General features: G+C 44.9%; 1 protein-coding gene across 1 annotated transcript in view; it reads right to left on the reverse strand.

The window, feature by feature from the left end:
• The window catches only part of EXOSC10 (exosome component 10), a 78,940-nt gene that overhangs the window by 41,933 nt on the left and 21,779 nt on the right, over positions 1-15,228 (reverse strand). The window contains exons 8-16 of the mRNA XM_088447805.1: positions 9,872-9,982; positions 9,653-9,796; positions 8,253-8,443; positions 8,017-8,173; positions 6,827-6,975; positions 6,690-6,740; positions 1,407-1,518; positions 1,152-1,199; positions 1,002-1,074 (exon numbers count right to left, since the gene is read on the reverse strand). Of these exons, the coding sequence (XP_088303931.1) occupies positions 1,002-1,074; positions 1,152-1,199; positions 1,407-1,518; positions 6,690-6,740; positions 6,827-6,975; positions 8,017-8,173; positions 8,253-8,443; positions 9,653-9,796; positions 9,872-9,982 (1,036 nt within the window). The remainder of the gene's footprint in view (positions 1-1,001; positions 1,075-1,151; positions 1,200-1,406; positions 1,519-6,689; positions 6,741-6,826; positions 6,976-8,016; positions 8,174-8,252; positions 8,444-9,652; positions 9,797-9,871; positions 9,983-15,228) is intronic.

Below are 15,228 nucleotides of genomic sequence, written 5' to 3' on the forward strand. Positions count from 1 at the left end.
TAAGGTGAGCTTCTGCTCTCACCTGCATCCACAATTATCAATACTTAGAGAAATAGGTAACATCAGCAATATGAGGCCTTGCGTCATAAAAACACAGATCCAGAATTAATGTTTAATTCAAGAATATCTTCAAAACTTATTTACAAAAAGTTACGAACAATATAATAAGGTTAAAAGGAATCATACAGTTTACTTACAATTTCCAAACTAAAATTAAGTAATAAATTGGATAAACAAACCAATCAGTTGGATTAAACAGTTTTGGGATGAGGCGACCGAAAGGAGAATTCAGGAACATCTGTATCCTTTGATAGCCTCACGCAGAATGAACTAGGGCCCTGATTCAGAGCCGGACGCTCTGACCAGAGCGCTCGCTCTGAATCAGGGCCCACCTCCATAAATATGGAGCGTCCTCCTGGACGCTCGTATAGCTGTGGGTCACCACCCACAGCCTATACGAGCGTGCAGGATGATGGTCGCGATGGTCTTGACCATCGCCAGTGCGAGCAGAAGCCTGCGGTTGAGTTTCTCAACCGCAAGGCCAGGAGTGATTTTGGCTCTATCAGAGCCAAAATCACTCCCACTGACATCACTAATGAGGTCAGCTTTGATCTCTGACCCTACACAGAAAACAGGGCTCTTAATGATGGTTTATCAAGGGCCTGGCCAGATGTCTTGTAATTTCCACAGACATTTTTCTTATATGCCGCATACAATTGGACATATTTATGGCTGATGCAGGGAACCAGAACTTGCTACAATCTCTCTGGCTCATCTTCAAAAGGGAATTAGTCCAGAGGAGTCTTGTCACCTATCCACATACAAAGAATGCTACATAGCAATTTATAAGGGAATGTTACATGTTTATACCAACACAGGGTTTCTATTAACGCAATATAATTTGCAGTTATACCCGTGCTGATGTGAAATCAGCTTTTCCGCGACATGGGAGATCTATAAAATTGACATTTATATGTATCACTTAGAGGAACACTCGTTACCTTCCCCAGGGAAGAGATTGTGCCCAACCAGGGAGCGCATATCATGCGGGCCAAACAGGAGATTCTCCATCCTCTGAGAGAGAGAGGAAAGCTGGTTAGTTACCAATGACGGCCAGGCATCGGAATATCATACATGGCAGAATGGCATACCTCTGGGTCTGGCATGGGCCCTTTCTTCTTTGCAGAGCTCATTTCTGTCTACAAAAAAGGAGAACACAAGGAAATTGTTACAAAAAGATGGACATGAAGACAAACATTCATTGCAACCCTGAATGATCAGACCATGAAGGAGACCTTGAGCCCACCCACCATAAATCTATAGCTGGTAGACAATTTCCCGCTATCCCACCTGGTGAGCTTACACTCCAGTCAGCAAAACCTAAACACACACGTGAGCCATCATACCTTCAGCAAAGGGGTCTCTCGTGCTTGCTGGATGAGAAGTGTTAGTTCATTAATTTGTTGTCTCACGAGAGGAGGAACAGGATTACAGCAAGCAATTATTCCCTGGGGTTCCCTAAAATAAGAGACAAGTACAATGAAAAATGGGAACAATTTTTGTTAACAGCGATTATTGAAACCCCAGAGAATATCAGCACGAGAAAGAGCGCAAAGCAAGTCCAGGGGTGACCTGTCGAAAATCACCATCTTATCTGCCTGCAGCTCAATACTGAACAGGTTCTAGAAGCACTACGTAATTAGGTTATCTGTGATCAGGGACTCATTACTCCCAATGGCACAGAGCACATCATGTAACACTAAGGGTTATTTGCTCAGAGTGTCCAAAATAGTTTTAAAATAAATACAATTATTTCAGATACAGTGAAGAAACTTTCTGAAGTAAAAAAAAATAGGACTTTGGTACTTACCGATAAATCCCTTTCTCCGATGCCATAGGGGACACTGGAGTATATATAGCGAGTAGAGCCGGCACTTTAAGAATTCATTTAGAATAGCAGTTGGCTCCTCCCCCTCTATACCACACAGAGCTCAGTTAAAATTAACACAGCCGGAGTAGAGACAGAGCAAAGACAATAAAGGAGAAGGAGGAACCAACACAGAAGAAGAGGTCCAAGGACCAAAACAGCAGAAAGCTACAACAAGATGACGCAGTAGAGACCTCTATGCAGCAGCAGCAGCAGCCCCCAAAGAGAGAACTGCAGTAATGAAAAGAGCTGGGAGGGCATCTAGTATCCCCTATGGAATCGGAGAGAGGGATTTATAGGTAAGTACCAAAATCCTATTTTCTCCTTCATCCACTAGGAGACACTGGAGAATATACACCCGGGATATCCCAAAGCGAACCTCCCGGGTGGGCAGGCACTGAGAATTTGCAGAACTGCAAAGCCCACTACAAGACAATGGTCACAAGGAAGCAACACAGTAGACCGTAACAGGAAGAGAACCCACACACTGTGTGTGATAGGGAGAGGAAACTGGGACCTGCAGCACTCAAAAGAGAAGTCGGAACTTGTCTGCCAAACCTCTATCCCTCTAGGAGAATGACGAGAAGTCGTAGAGCAAGGTGAGGAACAAAAAACTCCACACCAGGCTATTCAAGAGGTTCCTACAGCAAGTACTGAAACCAAACAAGAACGAGTGTAAGCCGATAAAGACTACAGAACCGGTAAGTAGGTCCCTGGATCCACCAAAAATGATCCCAGAGTACCGGCAACCCTAAGAATCAGTATAGAGCACCCACAAGAAATGGTGTGCATGAGCGTACTTGAAAAATCCTACAAATGCTAAAAGACAGTGAAGATTCATCATCCTCTGAGAAAAAGGAACCAGAATGATGTGTAAGGCAGGGGCTATACATTGGCCAACAGCCAGCTGCTGGCGAAAACCACCCCAACCCTAGCAGAAGAAAAAACAACCAGACCGAGCCGTCGTCCGAACACCCACCAAGCTGAAGCCAACAAGAGTGTCGAACTAGACCATGGTGGAGATGCACCAAGTCTAGACTGTCAAACACTCCCAGATGGAATGAAGTCAATGCAAAAATGAGATCCTCTGGGCAGTAAGAAAACACTATAAAAACAGGGCCTTAAAATCTCTGTAGACTCTAAAACCTAGCAGCAGGATCAACAGAAAACTAAAAAAGGAGGCAACCTGCCTCCGGAACAGCAAACCCCCAAGCGGAGAACAGCATGTGTTTTCACCTAAAGACCGGGAGACAATGGAACAACCAGAAACAACCGTATGTTCGCTCCAAGATACTGCCGAAAGTGAAGCTAGAGTTAAAGCCAACTTCCAGAATACACTAGTTCCGCAGGATCATAGCTGCAATAACCATACAGGTATGGAAACTGCAGTACAGCAAGGGACAAGACACAACCCTGCTGAACAAGATTTAGCCAAGTAGAAGCAGAGGTCATTTGCACGAACCACCGAAGAACTATACTCAGCAAGGCTAAACTAGATCCAACCGGAGGAATATCGTGGAGATCCTGAGCCATCATACCTCCAATAGAGTAAATGGAAGACATCAGCTAGGAACACCGATGCACGCATAAAAAGTAGAGTTTCCTCTCCTCCTAAGAATGGACCAAAAACGGAACAAATTATCCCGTCAAGGCCCAAGAACCGAAGGCCAGGAACCATAGGACATTTCCCGAAGGGAGACGAGTAAATTAGCAAGGGAACCATCAGGAAAAAATACCACCTATGACGCTCTAGAAGATGCCAGCTAGTACGGCAATCACATGCACAGGTGACCACCACTTCCCCATGGTATATGCTGATATACAAAAGTGGAAGACAACAACAACAGCAGCCACTCTGGAGCACTGCGAGCACCGTCTTGTGGCGCGTACCACCGAATTTCCAGCTGGTTGATTAGTCACAACACCTGGAGCACATTTCTGCAGAGACCACTAAAGGATGATCCCCGACAGTGAATGCCCCTGAGGCAGAAGAATAATGCGTCTAGGACAAGATGTGGGAAGCTAGGATACAAACCTTAGAAGAGGAACTAGTGACACCAGCACAGCTGGCAGAGCCAAAACAACAGACACCCCTATAAATGAGCTTCCCAGTAGAATTTTGGTAAAAGATACAAAATACCCAGCACAAGTCTGACTGAACGCTCGGTAATGGATATAACCCTATAGGAGGTTTAGAGAACTGATCCAATAGGAATTCACAGTCACCCCAAGGCTGGACAAAGTTATTCTTTCCCAGAAGGAGAGCCCCTCCGAAGACCTGGATAGACAGAAAACCCCTAAAGAACTTCCTCAAGGCTACCTAATAGGGGAAGTCTTTATACATGTGAGAGAGAGAAGAGTAAATGCATTAGAAATATGGAATGCAGGAAAGCTCTTCAGTACGGATCTAAACTTAGGGGCAGTAGGGGAACGCAGTAGGGGAACCCAGTAGGGACAGACGTCCGTTAAATCGCTATGTCGGGTGTGCGATGTCGCACAGTGCACCTGTTAAGAGTGTCAGTGTAGGAAAGGGTAATCCTACCTGCAAATCAACCAGGAGCCACATGGTTAATTTGTGGAGGTTTACGGACCAATAGTCAAGCTTGGTCTTTAGACTGGAGCTGTGTCAGGAATAGGAGAAAACCTGCATAGACACTAGTAGAGTTGTTGAGTTGTTAGTGGAAACATGTATGGTCACCCCAAGGGACGCACTCTATGGCAACAGCACAACTACAATGGTCATCTCACATGGGAGGAGAATAAAGACACTCAGGGGGGTGACCCGACTTAACAGCCCCTTAACCTGAGAGTGCTCCCCTTGGGATATATAGATTGTTCATATATATATATATATATATATATATATGAACAATCAGTGCGCTGATCACTAAATCAACAATGACACAGGGGTGGTTCACAGTCCTTTTGTCCAGTTGATTGATGGATAGTAAGAAGTGACATCTGTATCCCTAGGACACCAGAACCAAGCACGGGCAGTAAACCAAACAGCTGGCGTCTTCCCTTTATTTGCACCCAGATCCAAAATGGATGGTGATTATTTAACTGGAGTATGAAACAGAGAAAAAGGGGGCGCCACATAGTGCATTAAAAGTGAAAAACTGTTATTCCAAATAGCCGACACGCGGCTCTAAAATCAGAATGCAGAACAACAGAAGCGGTCAAACACCACCGCCAGTATATGGAGTAAGAATGAAATAATAGGCCGGGATATCACCCGAACGTCTCCAGGATCTCCGTCGGACTCGGACATACACATCGCTGGTCATTTATCAGTGATAGAGGCTGCACATCGCTGGTCATTTATTAGTGATAGAGGCTGCACATCGCTGGTCATTTATCAGTGATAAATGACAGTTACTGTGTGCAGCCTCTATCAGTGATAGAGGCTGCACATCGCTGGTCATTTATCAGTGATGGGGGCTGCACATCGCTGGTCATTTATCACTGATAAAGGCTGCACATCGCTGGTCATTTATCAGTGACGGGGGCTGCACATCGCTGGTCATTTATCAGTGACGGGGCTGCACATCGCTGGTCATTTATCAGTGACGGGGGCTGCACATCGCTGGTCATTTATCAGTGACGGGGGCTGCACATCGCTGGTCATTTATCAGTGACGGGGGCTGCACATCGCTGGTCATTTATCAGTGATAAATGACTAGCGATGTGCAGCCTCTATCACTGATAAATGACCAGCGATGTGCAGCCTCTATCAGTGACGGGGCTGCACATCGCTGGTCATTTATCAGTGATGGGGGCTGCACATCGCTGGTCATTTATCAGTGACGGGGGCTGCACATCGCTGGTCATTTATCAGTGATGGAGGCTGCACATCGCTGGTCATTTATCAGTGATAGAGGCTGCACATCACTGGTCATTTATCAGTGATAGAGGCTGCACACAGTAACTGTCAGTTATCAGTGATAGAGGCTGCACATCGCTGGTCATTTATCAGTGATAGAGGCTGCACATCGCTGGTCATTTATCAGTGATAGAGGCTGCACATCACTGGTCATTTATCAGTGATAGAGGCTGCACATCACTGGTCATTTATCAGTGATAGAGGCTGCACACAGTAACTGTCAGTTATCAGTGATAGAGGCTGCACATCGCTGGTCATTTATCAGTGATAGAGGCTGCACATCGCTGGCCATTTATCAGTGATAGAGGCTGCACATCGCTGGTCATTTATCAGTGATAGAGGCTGCACATCGCTGGCCATTTATCAGTGATAGAGGCTGCACACAGTAACTGTCATTTATCAGTGATAGAGGCTGCACATCGCTGGCCATTTATCAGTGATAGAGGCTGCACACAGTAACTGCCATTTATCAGTGATAGAGGCTGCACATCGCTGGTCATTTATCAGTGATGGAGGCTGCACATCGCTGGTCATTTATCAGTGATAGAGGCTGCACACAGTGACTGTCATTTATCAGTGATAGAGGCTGCACACAGTAACTGTCATTTATCAGTGATATAGGCTGCACACAGTGACTGTCATTTATCAGGTGATAGAGGCTGCACATCGCTGGTCATTTATCAGTGATAGAGGCTGCACATCGCTGGTCATTTATCAGTCACTGGGTTACAAAGTAGCACTTACCACTGATGTCTGTACATGACCAAAGACAGCTAAATAGCACTAAATGTAACATATCATGTAATTATAAATGATCCCTATACTAATCCAATGACAGACATGTAGCATCACATGTTCATTAGTATGATTATCATTTACCTGGGTAGTTCCTCTGAGATCTTCAACAACATGTGATTGGGTAAGACGTACCTGAAATGGTAATAACATGGTGACAGGAAAAGTAGCCAATCAGAAGTGATTCCAGTTCCAGCAATGAACATTGTGCGCGGACTCACCCTGTGCTCTCATCCTCCTGCCGCGCCATCTTGTCTCTCCAGGCAAAGAGAAGCCTGAAAGCCGCCAGCTGCTGGGTGTTGAGATGTTTCTTCTGCTTCTGGTAGAGTTCTAGGTACAGCTCCTCTGTGAAGATTGGTTTCACAAATTTCTGTGTGATACAGAGAGGGTCTGATTCAGAGATAGGCCCCAATGCCGCCATGACTGACGCTGTCTGCAGAGTCGCAGCGCTTATAACATGCAAACGCTTGTTTCCCTTGTGCATTAGTGTAGAGACGCACACTTCCAATGCCCATAGACGGGGCAACTCTGTCAGTGGTTCTAAACACTCCACCATCTGTGCACCATCGCCTTCGCAATCGAAGCTTGCACCTCTGGCAGGGCAGTGTCTCCTTATGAAATTACACGGAACGCGGCCTCAGCGGCTTGGTGTCTGGGAGCGCAGCCCTGTTCATTGACGCTCCCATAGCACGTCCATGGTATTTCCGAGCAGTTATTAATGCCTGAGGAGCCGTACACACAGGGAGACACATGCGCCACAGGGTTTTCAGGACTCTTAGCTCTTACACAATCATCAGCACCGCATCGACGTCAGAATCCGGCCTCAAGTGCATTAGCTGCAAATTCCAAAAGCATGGTTTTCATAGGCCAAGAGTAGCTCAGTAACTGGGCCATCTGCTGACAAGGTCACTCCCAGACACTACTGATCACCCTTACTGACTACGCAGCTCAGTAACTGGGCCATCTGCTGACAAGGTCACTCCCAGACACTACTGATCACCCTTACTGACTACGCAGCTCAGTAACTGGGCCATCTGCTGACAAGGTCACTCCCAGACACTACTGATCACCCTTAGTGACTACGCAGCTCAGTAACTGGGCCATCTGCTGACAAGGTCACTCCCAGACATTACTGATCACCCTTACTGACTACGCCGCTTACATTTGGAATTCAATGTCTTGTAAAACTAATATCAATGCCAGTATCATCTTACCTGGCTCCATGCAATCTCTAAACCATTAGTGTAACTTCCCCTGCACTCTCCTGGTGTCGCTTCTTTGCCTCTACATAACACTCTCTCAATAAGCAGAATGACCTAGATTACTGTGAATGTAACCTACCATGTAATCAGAAGCCTGTGCTTACATAGCGCTGTTACAGAATTGCTGCTGACATTACAGCTATTGTCACCTTCAGACAGATCTCTCTGCTCCTTTGCCAGGACAACTGGAGGAGGTTCTGCTGCCCGTTGGCTGCATCTAGAAGTGCCGTCCTCATCTTGTCATAGATATGAAGTAGGTAGTGAGTATCAGCTCGAGCATATTGGATCATCTCTTCCGGCAATGGGCTGTTAATTGGACATAGCTCATTATATTAGTATTGTCTCCTTAGTTTAAAGCACAGAGCACATGAATGGTTAAACTCACCGAATTCTCCAATCAGCCAGCTGGAATTTCTTATCAGACTCCACATTGCAGTACAGTCGGAGAAGGTGGTCCAGAGAGTTCCTGCCCAGACTGAGAAGACGAGCTGCTTGGTGAGTGTCAAACATGTTCACAATGTACAAGCCAAAGTCCTTCTGAAGCCACTCAATATCGGAATCCGCTCCGTGCAGCACCTAAGAGTGGTTCCCACCAGAATTTTGAATGCAGGTGACAGATGGGTGCAGAACACAAATGACATTTCACACAACTTCGGTATTAAGCCAAATCAAAAAATGACCATCTATCCTACCGAGTTATCATCTATACTATTATAAGAACCTTACGTCTGTCTCTCTGTTCCAAGTCGGCGCAAAAACTACTAAACAGATTTCCATAAAAACTGCAACAGTGTGTAGTGGAAACTCCTAGAAATAACCAGCACTTTCTCTCATCTCCATCCATCAAGTTACAGCTGAGCAACAACAAAATGTATTTCCACTATCTATGCAAGAGATAGGTGTGGTACCGTGCACGTGGCTGGTAACAGGGGGGGGGGGGGGGGGAGAGGGGCTTTGGGCCTGTGGTCACATGAATAGGATAGGTTACATAGCAGTCTGTGCACAGGGCACACAGTGACATTGGTGAGATAGGTGTGGCTGGTAAGGGGTGGGGGGAGAGGGGCTTTGGGCCTGAGGTCACATGAATAGGATAGGTTACATAGCAGTCTGTGCACAGGGCACACAGTGACATTGGTGAGATAGGTGTGGCTGGTAAGGGGTGGGGGGAGAGGGGCTTTGGGCCCCCGCGGTCACATGAATAGGATAGGTTACATAGCAGTCTGTGCACAGGGCACACAGTGACATTGGTGTGAGTGGTGGGTGAAGAAGCTGCCACCAGTATGTATAGCGCTGCTGGTCACATGGTCCATTCCCGCGACAGGGCCCCTATGCAATGCAATACATCTAGAGCACCTCAAATAAAAAATGTTGGCAGAAGCGATTTCATCATGGGCCAACCTCAGGCAACAGCTAGTTAAAAAAAAAAAGGAGGCCCCGAAACCTCCTAGTCTGTGGTCCGTACAGTCTATAATGATCTAGTGTGGTATGAGCAGGGTTATGGGTACAGAAGGAGCGCACAAGAACATGTGCATTGTCCTTCCAAGCGGAGAAGAGACGTTTTGGATGACAAGCGATTTAGTGTGGTGACATTTTTTCAGTTTTTATCATCAACAAGTTATTAGTAAATAATCCCAGTAGCGCTCATTAACTCCTTGGTGTCCGGCCTCGGAGAGGCCATACCTATACCACAAGATGCCTGGGTCCCATAATTACATAAATGAGAATCTAGGCAAGGTGGGCAAGTGATTTGGATTATCATCAATAGCAGCATAATGTCTTTCTGACCTTGACAATTGCTGGATCTGTGAAGCTTTCGTTGAGTATATAAAGGTCAGTGCGCAGCTCCAGCGTATCAATGATATAATCGTCCGTGCGAGTGGAGATCTGCATCAGGCAGGTCAGGCCCAGGAAGCTTCGGTAGGAATGATGCTGCAGGAGGACACAACAGAATAATTACACAGATTATTAGGAGAAGACACTGAAGAATATAGGACTTCACCTCACCTCCAGATCCACAGCAAACTCCGAACACTGCAATAACTTCTCATTCAGCTCTACCACATCGTCCAAGGTGGTGATAAACTGACAGCGGACACCATTCAGGGGCAGGAAGGGCTGTCGACACAGAACATTCAGTTATTAATACTAAGCGGCAGTACAGATTTATCTCCAGATCTCAGATCCATCCATCTCCAGATCTCAGATCCATCCATCTCCAGATCTCAGATCCATCCATCTCCAGATCTCAGATCCATCCATCTACAGATCTCAGAAATATTCATATATATATCTCAGATCTATCCATCTGCACATCTCAGTTCTAACCATCTATACATCTACAGTCAGGTGCATAAATATTGGGACATTGACAGAATTTTCAGATTTTGGCCTTTATTCACCACGACAATGGTTTTGAAATGAAACAAACAAGATGTGCTTTATCTGCAGAACTTTCAGATTTAATTTGAGGGTAATTACATCCAAATCAGGTGAATGCTGTAGGAATTACAACAGTTTCTATATGTGCCTCCCACTTTTTAAGGGGCCATAAGTAATGGGACTATCAACTCAAAAGCTATTTAATGGACAGGTGTGGGCTATTCCCTCGTTATTTCATTATCAATTAAGCAGGTAAAAGGTCTGGAGTTGATTCTAGGTGTGACATTTGCATTTGGAATCAGTTGCTGTCAACTCTCAATATGAGATCCAAAGAGCTGTCACTATCAGTGAAGCAAGCCATCATTAGGCTGAAAAATCAAAACAAACCCATCAGAGAGAGAGCAAAAACATTAGGTGTGGCCAAATAAACTGTTTGGAACATTCTTAAAAAGAAAGAACGCACTGGAGAGCTCAGCAACACCAAAAGACCCGGCAGACCACGGAAAATAACTGTGGTGGATGACATAAGAATTATTTCCCTGGTGAAGAAAAACCCCTTCACAACAGTTGGCCAAATCAAGAACACTCTCCAGGAGGTAGGTGTATATGTGTCAAAGTCAACAATCAAGAGAAGACTTCACAAGAGTGAATATAGAGGGTTCACCACAAGATGCAAACCATTGGTGAGCCACAAAAACAGGAAGACCAGATTAGAGTTTGCCAAACAACATCTAAAAAAGCCATTACAGTTCTGGAACAACATCCTATGGACAGATGAGACAAAGATCAACTTGTACCAGAGTGATGGGAAGAGAAGAGTATGGAGGAGGAAAGGAACTGCTCATGATCCAAAACATACCACCTCATCAGTGAAGCATGGTGGTGGCAGTGTCATGGCGTGGGCATGTATGGCTGCCAATGGAACTGGTTCCCTAGTATTTATTGATGATATGACTTCTGACAAAAGCAGCAGAATGAATTCTGAAGTGTTTCGGGAAATATTATATGCTCGTATTGAGTCAAATGCTTCAGAACTCATTGGACGGCGCTTAACAGTGCAGATGGACAATGACCCGTAGCATACTGCAAAAGCAACCAAAGAGTTTTTTAAGGCTAAAAAGTGGAATGTTATGCAATGGCCAAGTCAATCCCCTGACCTGAAACCGATTGAGCATGCATTTCACTTGATGAAGACAAAACTGAAGGGAAAATGCCCAAAGAACAAGCAGGGACTGAAGACATTTGCAGTAGAGGCCTGGCAGAGCATCACCAGGGATGAAACCCAGCGTCTGGTGATGTCTATGCGTTCCAGACTTCAGGCTATAATTGACTGCAAAGGATTTGCAACAAAGTATTAAAAAGTGAAAGTTAGATTTAGGATTGTTTAGTTTGTCCCATTACTTTTGGCCCCTTAAAAAGTGGGAGGCACATATAGCAACCGTTGTAATTCCTACATCGTTCACCGGATTTGGATGTAATTACCCTCAAATTAAATCTGAAAGTCTGTAGTTAAATCACATCTTGTTTGTTACATTTCATAGCCATTGTGGAGGTGAATAGAGGCCAAAATATGAAAATTTTGTCAATGTCCCAATATTTATGCACCCGACTGTATATACACAGGTTGAGTCTCCCATATCCAAAATGCTTGGGACCAGGGGTATTTTGGATATTTCCGTAATTTGGAATATATGCATACTATTAATGAGATATCTTGGGAATGGGACCCCAATCTAAACACATAATGCATTTATGTCTTATATACATCTTATACACACAGCCTGCGGGCAATTTTATACAATATATTTAATAATTTTGTGGCTAAAACAAAAATTTGCGCATATACATCAAATTCATTTGGGCTTCATATACACCAGTGGTTCCCAAACACTGTGCTGTGCACCCTGGGGTGCCTCGGGACACTTGCAGGGGTGCCTCAGGTTGGTGGTTCAGCACCAAATCAAATTATTTATGGTCAATGTAATGTAAATATGTGGGCAAGCAGTGCAAACCTGTCATCACCACATAACTGACCCTAAGGATGACAGGTCAGCACATCCCTGTCCCTCACCACATAACTGACCCTAAGGGTGACAGGTCAGCACATCCCTGTCCTCACCACATAACTGACCCTAAGGATGACAGGTCAGCACATCCCCGTCTTCACCACATAACTGACCCTAAGGGTGACAGGTCAGCACATCCCTGTCCTCACCACATAACTGACCCTAAGGATGACAGGTCAGCACATCCCCGTCTTCACCACATAACTGACCCTAAGGGTGACAGGTCAGCACATCCCCGTCCTCACCACATAACTGACCCTAAGGGTGACAGGTCAGCACATCCCCGTCCTCACCACATAACTGACCCTAAGGATGACAGGTCAGCACATCCCTGTCCCCACCACATAACTGACCCTAAGGATGACAGGTCAGCACATCCCTGTCCCCACCACATAACTGACCCTAAGGATGACAGGTCAGCACAATTTATTTCACATTACTACTTTACTTATTTTTTTTCTGAATTTCTCAATAACAAACTTAAAAACGTAGGGGTGCCGTGAAAACAACGCCGATACTCTAGGGCGCCGTGATTCAAAAAAGTTTGGGAACCACTAATATACACCTTATATACAAAGCCTGAAGGTAATTATATACAATATTTTTTGATCATTTTGTGCCTTAAATAAAGTTTGTGTACACTGAACCATCAAAAAGCAAATTTTTCACTCTCAGTCATGCTAAAAAAATAAATAAATCTGTATTTCGGAATATTTGGATACGGAAGACTCAACCTGTATCTCAGATCTATCCATCTAGATCACCTCAGATCCATCCATCTAGATCATCTCAGATCCATCCATCTAGATCACCTCAGATCCATCCATCTAGATCACCTCAGATCCATCCATCTATATCACCTCAGATCCATCCATCTATATCACCTCAGATCCATCCATCTATATCACCTCAGATCCATCCATCTATATCACCTCAGATCCATCCTCTATATCACAGGTTCTCAAACTCTGTCCTCAGGACCCCAAACAGTGCATGATTTTCATGTCTCCTCACAGAATCAAAAGTGAAATAATTAGCTCCACCTGCGGATTTTTTTTAAAATGGTGTCAGTGAGTAATGACTACACCTGTGCACCTGCTGGGTGATCTGAAAAATGTGAACTGTGTGGGGGCGTGAGGACAGAGTTTGAGAACCACTGATCTATAGGTCTCCGGTCTATCCATCTATAGATCTCAATTCCCAGTAAACTCATAAAATGACTAACAGAAATGTAATCATTATAAATCAGACAGATCTGACATTACCAATTAAAGTGCTATTAAAAATACAAGTTAGTTTATAGAAGAAAAATGTGCAAAATTCCCAAAGCTATATGAGAATTGAGATAATGGAACTGTGCCAGGGCATGCTGGAATGTGTAGTTCCACAGCAGCTGGAGGGTCGTATCTTAATACTTATCTAGATAAATCTGCGATTACTGGGGAAAATACAAGAGTTATGGTATAACATACCTTAGTTAACTCTTTCTTCAAGGTTCGTGGGGTCCACAGGAACTACTTAGGGGTATGTAGTTGGAGTGATCCATTGCACCAAACACCTTACAGCTTTGAAGCTCCCAGCATGCACTGGTCCTCCTCCCTATATACCCCGCCCCCAGGCACAGGCATTCAGGTTGTAAACAAGCCTAACGGCAAGAGACGGAGCGTGGAGAAGGAAGTACAATGTACACAAGAAACACTCTCAAAACACGAAGAGGGAATCAGTGAAAGAAAAAGAAAGGAACAGATCCCAACTAAGGGCAGGTGCGTCAGGGTGGGTGCCCTATGAACCTCAAAGAGTTAACTAAGGTATGTTATACCAGAACTTATTTTCTTCTTCAGGTTCCATAGGGTCCACAGGATCTACCTTGTGGACGTCCTAAGGCAGTTCCCTTAAGGGTGGGGACGCTCCTGAACAGAGAGGAGAATCTGCTGCCCACAGGCAGCATCCTGGGAGGCAAAAGTATCAAATGCATAGAATTTTATAAAATGTATGGACGGAAGACAAAGTGGCCGCCTTGGACAGCTGTTCAGCCGAGGCGCCATGTCTAACCGCACACGACGGTCCCAAAGACCTTGTTCGGGACAGGGAGATCAGCCTGTGTATAGACCTGAGAAAAAGCCATACACAGCCAGTGAGTCAAAGTCTCTTTGTTAGCTGGCCAGCCTCGTTTGTGAAAACCATATAACACAAAGAGCGCATCTGATTTCCTGATGGAGCTGGTACAATCCACGTAGATACACAGAGCTCGGACCACATACAGTGAAGCTTCACTCCTAGAAAGATCTCAAGACTGAAAGGCAGGTACAACAATTCCTCATTCATATGAAAATGGGATACCACCTTTGGAAGGTAACCCGCTTTAGTATGGAGGACAGCTCTATTATGATAAAAAAAAAAAATCAAATATGGGGAGCGACATGACAATGCTGCCAAATCAGAAACTCTGCGAGCTGAGGAGATCACAAGAAGAAAAAAGTCTTCGCTGTCAATCATCTAAGGTTCACCTTATCCAAGGGTTCAAAGGGAGCAACTTGCAATGCCTTGAGAACCAAAGATAAATAACATGGTGCCACCAGAGGGACAAACGGAGGTTGCACACGGAGAACCCCCTGCAAAAATGTTTTAAACATTCTGCGCTGGAACCAAACTGACAAAGCAGAAACCTGAACTTTCAAGGTAGCCAGGCGAACACCTAAGCCTAACCCAGCTTGAAGAACAGCAAGCACTCGTGAGACCTTGAAGACTTCAGGGTGATCATTTTTTCTTTGGTGTTCCCACAGAAATCAATGCCAAATCCTGTGATAGATGCGCGAAGAAGCAGGCTTCCTTGCCCTTAGAATTGTCTGGATCACAGAAGTAGAGAAACCTTTCGTCTTTAAAATCGAATACTCAAGAGCCATGCCGTCAAAGCCA

This window comes from Taudactylus pleione, unplaced genomic scaffold (assembly GCF_031769625.1).
Source record: "Taudactylus pleione unplaced genomic scaffold, aTauple2 ptg000441l, whole genome shotgun sequence".
NCBI classification, from domain to species: domain Eukaryota; kingdom Metazoa; phylum Chordata; class Amphibia; order Anura; family Myobatrachidae; genus Taudactylus; species Taudactylus pleione.